We start from the raw sequence: 14,611 nt of genomic DNA on the forward strand, positions 1-14,611 counted from the left end.
CTGTAAGGAAATGAGGGTATGGGAACAGCATCCATTTCCTGGGTTGTCTCACACCTCCAGGACACAGAATGATCTTCCCCAGCTCTCTAAGTTTGGTGCTCGCTCTCAAAGAGAAAGGCAATGAGAAAAACATATTAGCATTAATAATTGCAATTAAAGTTAGTTAGCAAGCAGGTCTCCAGATAAAGCAGGACAGCCAACCCAAGGAATCCCTGGCAGTGCAGCAGAGCCAGCCCTGAGGAATAAGGCACACAGCTTTTTCTTAATCATACCACTCAGTGAAGGCAAGCAATTAGGATGAAAACATTTGGATAAGGATTAATAATAGACTTTGCAGACAAAAGCACAGTGTTTGACAGGCTTGTCCTACCAAAGCAGCTGTCATAGCCGGGAGAAAATGAAGATCCTGAAGACAAAATCCTTGCTGTTAAAAGTAGGTTACAGCAGCCACAGCGAGGGACTGCAAGGCTCAGTGACAAGGCCAAGGGAACTGTGGTCAGGCCTCCTCCGCTGCTTTGACCATGTCTGCAGCTGGAATCTTTCTGAGCTGTTGAACTGCAAAGGTAAAGACAGTGAGAACTGAGGACCACCCCTGCTGAGCAGGCTGCTCCCCTGCCCCAGCACCCCTCACTCATTAAGGGTGGATCTAAGTGGCAAGATGAGAAAAACCTGGCTCAAAAAAAAAAAAAAAAAAAAGGGAATATTAAACCTCCCCAGACTTCCCCCTACTGCACTTCATTGTTTTGTTCCATGTTTGGTAAAGCAACACGTAAACAGCAACACTGAAAACTTAAAATAAAAGACTTTATTTTCTCCAAATAATATTTATTTTCCTTTCTTTTTTTTTTTTAAAAAAAAGGTCTTTTAACACTTTGACCATTTGCAGACAAAACGAAAATATGCAACAGCCATGTAAATCAACATCCTTTCTTCTACTTAAAAAAAAAAATATGCATCCTTCAAACCAAAAGCACACATGGATTAGTTACAATCCAAAAGTTTCACGACTGTACAACCCCGAGGGTTCCCACACGTGCAAACATGAACACCCACGTGTACAAGAAAGGCAGCACACAACTGGTGAACTGTTTGTTCAGGTGGTTACGCCTCAAAGTCTTTGTTTTAAAGATTTTTAGCAAGGAAAGTCTGGCAAATCCCATCAACCACATGTTATATGAGCCTCTCCTGGCTGGTGGAAAAGTTTCCTGCATTTAAATATCTCCTAAAGGTTCCACTTGTTATAAGTGGTAAGTGTCTACAGCCACTGGCTAATTCTTTTAGCAAATTTCATTCTTAAGACTTGAGCTCAGCTTTGGACCCATAAGGAGTCACAAGAGAGGGCTCGATGGCAATTCAAATTATTGCCTGAAGAGCAGGCAATGAACAGCCAGAGGCTGAGAGCTTCTCTGGCATAAACAGCTCCATTTGATCCTTCTGTCAAGTGACTGAAGTGCACAAAGAACTGGAACTAAGGACATCAGCGTGGCATTCACAAAACAGTTGCAAGAATGAGATGGAGAAACCATTAAAATTTCCCTTGCCAAAGTCTGATAATCTCAGTTCTCAGTTGCTGAAGTGCTAAAAAAGAGGCTGATACTCAAAGGCTATGAGGTGAAATTCAGAGGCTCTTGTTTAAAAATGAGAAACAGGGACAAGTACTGATAAAAACCATAATTCCATACTACCCAGAATGGTAAGGCAAGTTACACAGGACTTCCCCCACTTCATCATTAAGAATTGAACCAGCTGTAAATGAAAGGGATGTCAAAAGACAGTTTTTAGGGATAGTAACAGGAGGCTCTGAGGCTCCAGCTCACTGGTCAGCCCTTGCTTTCACTGATTCAAGGACTCCATGTTATCCTGCATCCTAAAGCACCCAGCTCAGTGGCCAGAAATCAAGGTCTGGTTTTCCTTTCTCCTACTTTCCACATGGACAATATAGTGCAAGCGGGACTGATAGTTCAAAACATCTTCCCAGCCCTCCCAATGTCACACCGAGGTTTTACAGTAACGCTGCCTTCACATTAACAACGTTTTTAACACCTCCTGCCTGCCTGTGAAACCAGGTCTAGCAACAGCGACCCGCCCAGTTCTGGAATGACTTCAAAGTGAAATGTTCCCAGTCATTTGCTGCTGCTGAGCTTGCACAATCAGGTGGAGCTGTCTCTTTGCGATGGCCGTGTTTAAATCCCACAGGAACTCCAACAGCTTGCCCTGGAGGAGAACCTCCATGGGCACGAACTGCAGGACCTGCTGGGGGGAGTCTGTGTCCAGTAAAGAGCTCATCAGGGTATTCAGCTGCTGCAGATATTGGAGAACCGGAGCGGGGAGGCCCCGGTACCCAACACACAGCAGAGCGGCGCCGGGTCTCAGGGGCTCCCGCGAGGTGGGACACGCGAACGTGACTCCTCCGAAACAGCAGTGCAGGATGAACACCAGCCCGGCTGTGAAGCGCGTCAGGCAAGAGAGGAGAGGCAAAACCAACGCATCTCCCGTCGTAAGCTGGCTCAGGGAACGCAGAACACACTCCAGAAGCTGCTGCTGGTACTTGGGTTCTCCGTCATAGAGCGAGGAGAGGCTGAAAGTCAGCAGCGTGGCCGAGTCCACGGGCTTTACCTCCATACTGGGCCAGCTCTCTGTACCACAGAGGGAGGGAAAGCCCACCACAAGGCACTTGAATTGGTCACTACAACTTTCATTTAGGGCATCTTGATGACACCTGGAAAGATCAGACACTTTGGCCAGTATCAGTTCCCCGGGAAGAACTTCACAGGAGTGACAAGGCTGCAGCACTGCTCTGCTCTTCAGCCTCCCCCCACCCACCTTCTTCACAGCTTCATTGAGACTTTCCAAGACTTGACCATCACAAAACGGGGAACATTTTACCACTGGTAGTCTCTTTCCTTCCAGAATGTACCACAAGCTACATTCGAGGTTAGAAGGTGATCCTTCCAGGATGCACATGCTCCCAGCATTATTTGAACTATGTTCTTCAGCCAAGTGATTAAAATAGCCCTTTGCCACTTTATCATTCCAGGTCAAGGTTTCCATCATTTTCCTTTCGTTGTATGTACTAAAATATTTGTTTCTTTGCCCAAACCACTTTGCATTCATGCTGCAACCAGCCTGAGATTTCTTGACAAGCCAGTTTTTTCTGGCAATGGGTTTCATACGAAACCTTTGCATGAAGAACTGTGCTGCACAGTCTCTTAATTGGTTCAGTTTGATCTGCTCTGCTTCTTCCATGCGCTCAAAGAGACGGATGTTCTCAGAGATAGTCTCTACCTGGCACTTGTGGAAGAACAAGCAACACTCTTCATGTGTTTTAAGGAAAGATTCCGGCAGTGCATGCTGGGGAAAAAGGGCTTTGTTGACCACTTCTGTTCCAAAGTTCTGCGTCATTTTAGGAAGCAGCAGATGGAGGCTCTCCCTGCCCAAATAACGCAGACAAACCACATAGGCCTCTGAGTTTCCAGCTTTGCTAGTGGCTGGCTTAAAGACATGGACCTCCTCGAAAGAGCAGTTTAGCAGAAAGAGCAGGTTGACAGAACAGTGTTCAAACAGCGTGAACATCTTCAGAACGAAGGATCCTCCAGTGCCCAGGATCATCAGAGCAGTGACTGTTTCACAGTACAGAAGGGGTGAGACCAGAGCTTCCTGCTCACCCGGATTTCCCTGGCAATCAAAGCTGCCGTCAGCAGTCACCAAGTGAACTGTGGTCATGCTGCTCACAAAGTTCTGAAGTCCTGACAGATGTCTTAATGTCATCACATCCCCAGTGTTATCTGGGCCAAAGTACCACCAAGGCAACGTATTTGCTATCAGACGGTCGTCCATGATCATCATAAGGGTGTCGTTGGCTTCATGGTATGGGTTTAGAGTATTAGCTACCCAATTCCAGTGGCAAGGGACGTGGTGGGACTTCAAGTAGTGATTGAGACTGGCTATGAAAGCTCCAGGCGCTTCACAGAGGTGGACAGAATTCAGTTCTCCCTCCTGGAGAGCTTCTTCTGGGAGAAGAGGAAAACTGCACAGGATCTCATGAAATTTGCACCACGCCTGGGTACACAGCTCAGCATTCACAGACTTCCTCACGTGAGATATTATTTTCCCTGCTTTATTGGTAAAGGAGGTGTGCCGATGCCAGTCCTCCAGGTTCTTATCACTCAGCTGGTTCTTCACTTCATTCATTGAGTCCTTCAGAGCCAGGAGCGAGTGAAATTCCATGTGATCACATGTAAAAACATTGCTGGGATCTGGCAGCTTCCATTCATTATTCACTGGCTCAGTGTAAGTAAACTTCTTTGCAAAGAGTTCCTCAATTTCAGAAAGAACTTCAGGACTGAACTTTTCAAGGTTTGTCTTCTGGTCAACATAAGGCTGCTTACATTTGTCCATTCTTGGATGGATTCACAACCTGGAAAACAGCAGGGGAGAAAAAATTCCAATCATACAGGTTATAGAAATAGGCAAAGTTTTTCATAAAAAATAAAAATGTCTCCTGCTTAACCTCGGTATTCCAGAACGGGAGAGAAATGCTCCACAGAATCATGCACCAATGAGGAAAAGAAATGAGGGCTACCCTGAATAAGGGCATTTGGAACTCAGGAGGTTCACCAGTTCAGTTGCCCTTCTTGCTATTTAAACAGCAAGGGAAGAAGAGTTTGCTGCTGCTTTGGCCCTTCACTGACTCAAAATACTCTGTTCACTGTGTGGGTCTAAACACTTACATACAAACACCTCTCTCAGTCACAAAAGAGAACACACCACAAGCTCTACAAATTAAACAAGTGGCCCAGAAATCTTTTAATCTGTTCATGGCAGTGTTTATCTGAGAGGTCAAAGTATGGAAGGTGGGGAGCCACAAGGAAAGGCTCCCTTTGAAAGGGAGCACGGCTGCTGCTCGCCCAGTTTCCCAACAGGGAACAATAACCCTCCCATCTCTTCCACCAGACCCCGTGTGATGCTGGGAAAGCCCTCACTGGCACCATCCAGCACAGTCCCTCAGCTGAAGAGGCCCTGGGGGAGGTTGGACACCAGCCTGTGAGCAAAGCCCCTTTTTTTGTGCTCACCATCACAGCTCTCTGCCAGGCCCCTGCAAACCCTTATGCCTCTCTTTTCTGACTGAAAAAACTGTGATAAATCCGAAGTGAGAGGAGAGTTGTTTGCAGCTGTGGTCAATGTGAACATGTGCTTGATGTTGAAGAAGAAAGTAGTGCCAAGTGTTGTGCTGCGAGTGGATAAAAGCAGACGAACACAAGCACACTCTGCACAGAGCCAACGAGGCTGCTGCCATCTGCTCCAGCGCCCAGCACAAAGCACACACGGCACAAGTGACAGTCACTAACCAGAAACCAGCCAGCCAGCAATTTATTCCGAACTAAAACCTTCATTTAAGCAAAATAATTTAATCGAAATTACCACCAGAGACAGGAAATCTCTCTGCGTATCATTTCAACCACCCCCTTCCCTTCAAAAGCAAAATATAATCATCTTAACGTGTTATGAAATAGCTGGGTGAGAAAAACTACTGGATTAAAATTGAAAGAGTTGAGAAACTTTGGAAGCAAACAGCACAAAGAATGGCCAACCTCAACACTTTGCTCTTCCCCTCGAACCCACGTGGCATCTCAGGCCATGGCCATCTCCCCTCATCACCATCAGCCCTCTGGAGAGAGACACGTGGTCACACACACGGCTGAGGTTTTCTCTCTTCGAGGCCTTTCAATGAGCAGGTTTAGTTTCACTGTCCTTTGCACAAATGTACTCTGGCTTCAATCTCATCCTTTCTCACAGCATGTGCTGGAGAGGAGAGGGAAACTCAGGGAAACACAGAGACTGCTGTGTCCTGGGCTAGTTTTCCTTATTTTAAACACCAACTATGAGGCTTTTAATTACAGCTCACCCCAGGAAATCAGAGAAAGGCCTGGGTTGGAAGGGACCTTAAAGGTTATCTCATTCCAAACCCCTGCCATGAGCACGGACACCTTCCACTACACCAGGTCACTCCGACCTGGCCTTGAACACTTCCAGGGATGGGGCAGCCACAGCTTCTCTGGGCAACCTGTGCCAGGGCCTCACCACCCTCACAGGGAAGGATTTCTTCCTAACATATGATCTACATCTCTTCTCTTTAAAAGCTTTCCCCCCTGCCCGTGTAAAAAGTCACTCTCCCTCCTTACTGTAAATCTTTAAGCACTAGAAGGGGCTCTACGGTCTCTCCGGAGCCCCCTCCAGGCTGAACCACCCCAGCTCCCTCAGCCTGTCCCAGAGCTGCTCCAGCCACAGCACTTACAAGCTCATCCCTAAATCCCTAACCAGGCTGTGCCAGCGCATGACAAAAACAATCCTGCTTTTCCATCATCATTTCCAGCTCCCCCCCTCACACACACATAGACACACACACTCCCCGCCCCCGACCGGCGCTGTGCTCTGCGCTCCCCGCACGGCTCCTCACCCATCCCCGCGCTCGGCCGCGGCCCGGCCCGGCCGCCCGTCCCTCCGCCCCGGCCGCTCGTAGCGCCGCGCCCGCCCCAGGCGCCTCCCCGCGCCGCCCGCTCGCTACGCGAGGCCGCGGCTGCAGCGCGGCCCCGGAGCCGCCTCGGCTCTTACCCGCCGGCCCGGCCCGGCCCCTCGCCCGGCCCCGCCGCCCGCACCTCCCTCCCTCCCTCCCGCTGCTCGGGGCCGCCGCGGGCACCGCCCCGGCCCGGGCGGTGAGGGCTGTGCCGCCGGGGCCTCGCCATGAGCGCGGGGGAAGGCTCGGGGCGCTGCGGGCGGAGGGTGAGGGCGGCCCCGGGCAGCGCGGAGGTGGAGGCCGTTTCCTTCTGAGGAGCTAAAGAGGGGCTGCTTCGTCGGGGAAAGGGGGAGCGGAGGAGCCGCCTCCCCGCAGTGGGGCAGCCCCGGGTAGCGCTGCCAGGAGTTATTGCCCCAGCACTTACCGGGTGGCTCGGGGGGAAGGCGGGAGGGAAGCGGGGTTGGGATGTGCTGGGCAGGGAGGGCCGGGGCTCAGCGCCCTGGGGGCTCAGGCCCTGCAGGGCCGTCCGGGGAGCAGAGCCTGAACCAAACTCCTTCCTTCATCTCCCAGCCCTGCAGAGGCCACGGCTCAGCACCCCCTGGGTCTGCAGCCCGGCCTGCGCCTCCAGAGCCGGCAGTGATGCTCCTCCAGAGCTCGCTTGAGCCTCTGTAACCCACAAGGCAGGTACTTAAGAAGACTCTTCACATAATAACTCACTTTGGTGCTCCTTCTAAATCCTCAGGAGACTCGTTACACCCAGCTTGGTTTAGCATGAGGCATGAGCCTTGAAATATTAACAGATCCATAATGAGCATCATCAAGCATCCATTGCAGCAACCCTGGAAACACACAGGTACTTTTTAGACAGTAAAACAGCATCTAATCTGCACACAGAGGCAGGAAGGTCAAAGTAGATTCATTATTACAGCAGACAGCAGGTGCAAGTTGCTCCCAAGACTTTAAATATTGTGGGGATTTTCCTATATGCAGGTTCAGGAATGAGGCATTGCCAGCCCGTTTGGGAACAAACAGCCAACACTGGAGCATGAGTAAGCAGAAATCCTTTGGCTTCACTGCCAGGCTTCCTGCTATTGACTTTTGCACTCTCACATACTCTTCACGAAGCTGAATCGAGCCCAAAGCCAGAAGTAGTTTTGGTACAGAAATTCAGTACTGTGACTACAAAGAACTCCACAATTGATGATATGACTTGGGAAAATTTTGCTAAAAGCCCAGTAATTGGAAAAAAAGCCCTTGACATGCCCATCTTAAGGATATAATATTGTATAGGTAAGTGATCTTTTCTCCTGCTCTAGGTAATAAAAGAACTAATATATTAAAGTAAGAAATCTAAAACCAGACAGTGTCTCTCTTTTCTTTTAAGCTACTTGCCTATTTTCGAAAATGAAGCAATAGTTCTACAAAATAGAAAGAACCATAAGTATAGAAAAAGCCCACAGGAATACAGGAAAAGGAATACAGGACTAAAACTCTTGTAATCCCTTGGAGAAAAAAAAAAAGATAATGTATTTTTTAAAGCTAAAACTCTCCTATTGACCCCTAATAAGGGGTGTAACCAAAAGGTACTGGCTACCTCACCAGAAGCTTTACCTAACGAGAAGGAGTTGAGGTGCAGATGGAAGATTTCTGTGTCTGCAACACCTCTTCACCCTTTGACTGGCCTGTTTGAAAATCACTTGTAATTAATCAAGGTGTTTGGCTGTGTAAGGGTGGGAGGGAGAGCTGGGGCGAAGGAATGAAAGCAGGTGAGTAGCTGGTGAGGTGGGGAGCTGGGGGTGTGGTCTCTCTTTTATTGCTCAGGGCACTCGGTAATGGCATTGCTAAAATCTTATCTTTAAGCTCATGACAATTTAAAGTTAATGAGAATGTGGTACATCTGAAACATTTGTGTCTTCTGTTTGTAGTAAAATCCTGAACAGAGCTTTCCTTCACTTTTGGCTTTCCCTCTGGTACCTGCAGTGGTGCTGTGATGTTTCAGTGACCTTCCTTTTGTTATTCCTGTGTGCTCACACACCAGGCACTAGACTTGCACTAACTGACTTCTGTGGGCCATGGGTAATTAAATCATTCAGCTTAAGGGTTGATTCTTTTTAATTTCTTCTTAAACACTTAAATCACCTTGTCACGTGTTCTCGGGTTCTTAAGCTTTTGGATAGCGCTACGGAGAGGAAAACTACTATTCAGCTCGTAGGGGAAAGTGGTGTGTAAGAAAGACTTTGACCTTTTCAGTCCTACCCTGCTAGGCTTTTACTGTAGTTTGCAGCTTTTCAGTGTCAGTCTCCTGGACTGCTGAAGATAAGGCTCTTCCAAAACAGAGGAGAGAGCAATTCGTCACTGGGCATGTGACAGTACAAGAGCCCTAGCTAAAATAAATGTGATTGAACAGCACACTTAAGAAAAATGTGATACTTTTTCTGAAATTAAACCTTTACCTCAGCTTGTGAGCTTCAGAGCCCTCCTATGTTTTCTGAAATCTCTTCAAGTTAAAGCACAAATCTGAGTAGATGCTTCTGTCTTATGCATAATAATACCTTTTTTGGGTTTTTCTCCATGTAGGACACTGAAAATGGGAACATAGCACTTTATTCATGGATTAGTCCTGCTTTTGTGGACCTAATCTTTACCAGCTGATTGAGAGCTGATCTTTTCCCAGTCAGACCATAACCTGTGTGCACAGCTGTGGCACCAACAGCCCCAGATGGAAGCATCTGCCTTTGAGGGAATACCGGGCAGTTAAACATCTCATTAAGAACAGCATCCTCTTGTTTATGCCTCTGACTTTTTTCTTTTTCCTTGTGTGATGGAGATGGGGAGTGTTACTGGAGCATTTGGGAGCTCTTTCAATCATACTGGATGTGCAGGAAGTCCTCTGGGAAGACTACAGTGAGCCTTGGCAGAAAATCCATAGATTCTATAGGACATTCCATACTTCTCACCCTGCTTCTAAAGATCAGCCCCAAACCCATGTAATTTTGGGATAGCATTGGTGTGGCAGAGTAGTCAGGAGAAGGCTCTCAGGTGGGAGAAGAATCATCCACAGTGATTATGTGCATGACTGTGATTAGATTTATTGCTAATTCAGTGCCTAAACTTTGCCAGTGCAGTGTCTAAATAACAGCACTGTCATCTGTGGTGCACAATGCTGGGATGGCTGGGTGCCCTTAATGCAGCTTTGCATGACCTTGGGGACTGCTCTGTGAGGGTCATTCTTGTTCTGCTCCTGGCCTGCAGTCCAAAGTCAGACAGATCTACATTTCATTTTCCTCCCTGGAAGAATTGCAGCCACTATCTGCTACAGGGAAAGTGAGTTGGGAGACTTCAGTAAACTACATCTAATATAGACAATTAGTGAAATGATCTACGCTTGTCTAACCTTTGCTTATTTAAACAAAAAATCAGTGAGATGAAAAGGAAAACCTATAGACTTTTCAATAATGTGGCATTATTGCTCCACAAATGAGATAATGAGGAAGCATTGATCCTGTTGGAACAGCACAAATACATCCTGACAGACCATGGCTACAAATGGTGCTCTGTTCACCTACTGACTTCCAGAAAGCAGCGTTTTCCAAGGAGGGCTTTTGGAGAAATGGGAACATGGTCCTGGGGTCTGGTGAAAGGTCTGGCACCCAGTTCCACAGTGTGAAAGTATGACTGATTAGTGAAGAGAAAATCAGATCACAGAGCAGGATGAACCTTGGTCCTCTGCTGTTCTGATAGGAGTAAGTGTCCTTCCCAGGGAGAAGTCATATTCTTCCTATGGAGAAGCACATTGGAGCCCCAGGCCAACAGCTGGCTGTGATGCCAGAATATGAACTGTATTTACCTGTGTTGAATAGGGGAATATATCTGTTTTCAAGAATCTTTAGTGATACATAGAGCTGTGTAGTGTCATTTAACTGTCTGAGAATTGTTTTCTTCTGTGACAGGCCTGAAAGCATTTCTTCCTTATTCCTTAGAATTTTTAGTTCTTTTCATTTCTGTTTATTGTGGGCCAGAGGGGTACCTGGCCTTTTGTAGTCTCTAGTCTGCCAGGATCTGTGGTTTCTTTTCCACTTATCCTCACTAAAGTGTTGTTTCAGTCATCCACCACACTTTCCCCTGAGCTCTCTGATTTTCTGCCTGCCTCAAAGCACTTCCAAAGCAAAAAGCCCATCCATTCATCCTGAGCCTGACATAGTGCTGATCCCTGGTTGTGCTGGTTTTATCCCTTCAGAAAGTACAACTCCTTTCCCTCAAATCCCCAAAAGGTCCTTTTTATACCTTTTCTCACTGAATTCCTTGACAGAGGTGCCTTTGCTTCTGCAAACCCCCATGGCCACAACCCCAGCCTTATCCTTTGCTGTTTGACACCTCTTCTAGGGCTGGAAGATGGAAGTGTTGGCTGGTATTGAGGCATCTCTGCTCTTTTACTGTTTTCTGTGGTATCATTTATTCACAGGTTTCATCAAGTTGCTTTCTCTTTCTGCCTGAGTCTTATAAAGACAGTGAGTTTTTACAGCCAGTTTTTACTGGCTTACAATTTGTGAGTGCTGTGTCTGCTTCCCTGCCAGTAAACATCATGAAACCCTTTACATTAACTGATCTCTGCCCTAAAAGCCATTTCCTCACTGCCCTCACAGGAGGGCTGTTCAGGGCTGCACATTTTGGGCGGCTGGAAGCTTTTTTCTGACGTCTTGCCTAACTGAACACGCATCTCCCTGGCTTCCCGCTGCCTGTCTTAAGTTTCTGTATCTCTCCTGCCTCCATGGCAACATTTTCAGGCTGTCATCAGAGCATTGCTTTGCTCTTATTTTGCTCAGCTAACCATGACAAGCTCTTTGAATGTCTGCTTTTCTGTTCCCTTGGCCATCCCTTTGCTGCATCCGCTCTGGTCAGAGGTGTCTTTTCTGTCCACTTAACAGTGAGCAGCACGGGCACCACTTCCAGCAGATCTTGCTAGAGGTTTCTGTTACAATGGTCTGTAGGGGAATAACTTTTTCTGGTTTATAATTTGATTTCATTTAACTTTCCTGTGGGTGGTGACACTCCAGTGGCTGTCCAGGCTAACCAGTGTACAAACAGTGATGAGTTTCCCAAACGAAGAGTTTCCAAATTGCTGCAAAACCACAACTGATTAGTTCTTGGCATTTAGGGATTTTTCTTAATCAAACCTGGAACCTGTGCTTTTGGTAGTCAGCAGAAAAGCAAAATCTTTCAAAGCTTTGTCCATTTCACCTTCCTCCAAAACACGGAGGCAGAATCCTGGCTTTTCTAAGGATGAAAGGAATTGGGAAAAATTCCCCTAGGCAGTTGAGCACTGCACCTGTAAGGGTATGGTAATGCCTGTAGGGCTTTGGGGGGATATTTTCTTCTGGACTGGGCTAACCAGGGTTGTCCCCACTGTGTAGACACCCCATTCATGTTTCTGCAGCTCAGTTCCCCTTCCCAAAGGAGTGATGTGCAGTATGGGTGAGAAGACTGCAAGGTAATTTGATGCTGTGATAATGTCAGCACACAGGGAAGTGGGAGACTTACCCTAAAGCATTAATTAAATGTTTTGATGAAATGCTTGCAAAATACTTCACGACACTTCTTTAGATAGAAATTGCTGTAGGAATGTAAAGCAGTGTTAGAAAATGATTTCAGGTGATTGTGTCTGCATCCTGTAGCAGTTGAAGTTCTAGCTACAGAAGCAGGGCTTGAACAACAGCCAAGTCAGTAAAATCAGGATTACAGATACAAATTGCTGCAGACACATACATACAGAAAGAGATGAGTGAGATTCTTTCAGGACAGAAGACCGTCAATACTTTTTTGGGGATTATGCAATCTATTCAATAGCTTATTTTTCTGGATAGATCTGCTCTGGAGTACTCCCTACAGTCTAATTGGCATGAATGCCCTCAGTGCTCAAATTAATTTTTTCCTAGCAGGATGAATCTTTATCTCGTCCTTGTCCAGCCGATGCAGCATTACAGGTTAAAACTCAAGTTAATTTTTGTTGCTGTTGAATACCAGACACTGCAGAAAGATAGATAAAATGGTCCCTTTTTGATAATCCTGTTTTCCATGTAAATCCAAGCTAGGGAGGAGATTGTCTTAGACGAGGACAAATTGGGAAGAGCTCTCAGGCTGTCTGATCTCTCTTGTCTGCTTTGCAAAAAAGAATCAGATTAATGAACGTAATCAGATTAAGGCTAAAGAAGGGAACATATCCAGGGGGCATCAGAACTCTGCTGATACCAACAAACTGTATGGAAAATCAACGTTATGGGCCTAACATTGCTCTGTAATTTAATTAATGGGAGCAAATAATGGCTTTCAAAGAAGTCCTGAGTGATGGCAAGAGGAGCTTGGTCTTCCAGAGGGCAAAAAGACCTGAGGGAGCTGGGAAGTGGCTCTAAGACCCTGGTTTAGGTCCTCTGGCACGGTGGCTCATGGCTAAGCAGTGTGGGCCTTCTTTGGGCACAGGGTTTGGTGCAGTTAAATCTGCCCCAAACCATCTCTGCTCTCAGCCTGCTGTGTTTTGTGCAGAAAAACAACACTGTAGAAAACAGAGGATACACCCAGAGCAGGCAGAGACAGAGATGACTGAGGTTCAGAGAGACAGCAATGAGAACGACAAAAAGGAGACGTGTGAAAAATGAGGGGGAACGTGGTGAAAACAGAGTTAGAAATAGGGCACAGAAGGGAAAATGATTTATAGAGCAATATTAGACCCTTAATGTTGATTTTTTTTTCCACTGCCTCCAGCAAACTGAGAGCAAGATGCACCACGCCAGGGCAGCAGTGTACTGCTGGGTCCTGAAGTGGCAGCACTCTCACCTGCTTATCTTTAGAGAACAGGCATTTTAAGCTTTCTAAGAGAAAGTAAGAATGTGGTGGAAGTGGGAACAGACAGAAGAAAGGGAGAAGAGGGTCAAGAACTTGAGGGAAAAGGGCCCTTATTATGGTTTCTGATCAGATCCATTTTCTGTTTCTTCAGTGCCAACTGTACCTTCAGGAAATAAAACAGAATTCGATGCTTAAATTCTGCTGGTTGTTACAGACTCCCAGCCTGGGCTGGCGTCAAGGCCAGCACTGGGTTTTTGTTTTCCAGAATGAAGTGTATATCTCCCTAAAAATGCCCAGGGGTTTTCTTGCTGCATTTTATTACTTTGTTTGAATTTGAAGTTCTCTGAGACAGTTTTCTGGGGCAACAAATGGGATGTTTGATGTGGGGTCTTCAAGACCAAGAGGTAGAGATAAATGGAAGCAAAAAGAAATATGAGACTTGAAATGGGTGCTGCCCAGTTTTCTAATTTTTATTTTTAAATGTCTGGCTGATTTGTCTAGGAATTGACAAGTTCTGATTGAGGTTTTGTCCCTGTTTGGGATATTTATAAATTCTACCCCCATGTGTCCCCTCTGGATCTATTAAGCTGTGAATGCATATTTTAGCTGTGGCCTTTTATCTGGGGCATGTCAGGTCTCTACTCATCACTGCTTTTCTTGAATTTTTTTGGCATTCAATTGTCTTGGAAACATCTCTGGCTCTCTGTAAAATGTGGCTCACATCAGTTGTTGGCATCATACACTGCCACACAAACAGATCCACAGGACAAGGTTGTTTTAAGCTTTGTTTTCATATAAAGCAAAGCTGAAAGTAGAGGGGCAGATGGTGGGGCCTCTGACTTTTTTTCCCCGTGTCTCCCATACTCAGCTGAACAGAGGTTTAGCACCTCTCAAGGCAGTATTTCCTTTTGGGAAGGGTGAGGCAATTAAATGTGTGAGCAAAAAAAAACCCCAACAAATCTGGGGGAGGAGCTAATGGGTCATCACCCCTGGCTGCCATGAAAGGATGGGGAGACAATGGTGTGGGCTGTGGAAAGGTCTCATTGCAGTGGTGGCTGGCATGGGTCATCCTGCAGAGTCTGCACGCTCCCAGTGAGCTCATGCCACGCTCCCAGGGGTTGGAATTGCAAAGGAGCAGGTGACTGCAGCTACCAGCTGGTTCCCAGGTGATGCAAGAGCGTGCAAATCCAGGCAGATCCCTTGTCAGCACAGTCGTGTGCCTGCGTGTGCAATTTCTAGGCTTAATCTGCATTCTAAAGT

At 46.7% G+C, this 14,611-nt stretch overlaps 1 protein-coding gene across 3 annotated transcripts; it reads right to left on the reverse strand.

Moving 5' to 3' along the window:
* Positions 1 to 783: 783 nt before the first annotated feature.
* On the reverse strand, positions 784 to 7,170 carry CMTR2 (cap methyltransferase 2). 3 transcript variants are annotated; one of them, XM_064670714.1, is made up of 2 exons: positions 6,939 to 7,170; positions 784 to 4,417 (listed from the first exon to the last, which is right to left on the reverse strand). In XM_064670714.1, exon 2 carries the CDS (start codon positions 4,396 to 4,398, stop codon positions 2,104 to 2,106), a length of 2,295 nt encoding a protein of 764 aa, XP_064526784.1. In that variant the 5' UTR covers positions 4,399 to 4,417; positions 6,939 to 7,170; the 3' UTR covers positions 784 to 2,103. The 3 variants fall into 3 exon arrangements, with proteins under 3 accessions (XP_064526784.1, XP_064526783.1, XP_064526785.1); XM_064670713.1 differs by lacking the exon at positions 6,939 to 7,170 and adding an exon at positions 6,458 to 6,565; XM_064670715.1 differs by lacking the exon at positions 6,939 to 7,170 and adding an exon at positions 5,592 to 5,820.
* Positions 7,171 to 14,611: the final 7,441 nt, after the last annotated feature.

This window comes from Pseudopipra pipra, chromosome 14, assembly GCF_036250125.1.
Source record: "Pseudopipra pipra isolate bDixPip1 chromosome 14, bDixPip1.hap1, whole genome shotgun sequence".
In the NCBI taxonomy this organism is placed as follows: domain Eukaryota; kingdom Metazoa; phylum Chordata; class Aves; order Passeriformes; family Pipridae; genus Pseudopipra; species Pseudopipra pipra.

Excerpts from the sequence above, each read along its gene's own strand:
- CMTR2 (XM_064670714.1), bottom strand. The coding sequence starts at position 4,398 with ATGGACAAATGTAAGCAGCCTTATGTTGACCAGAAGACAAACCTTGAA.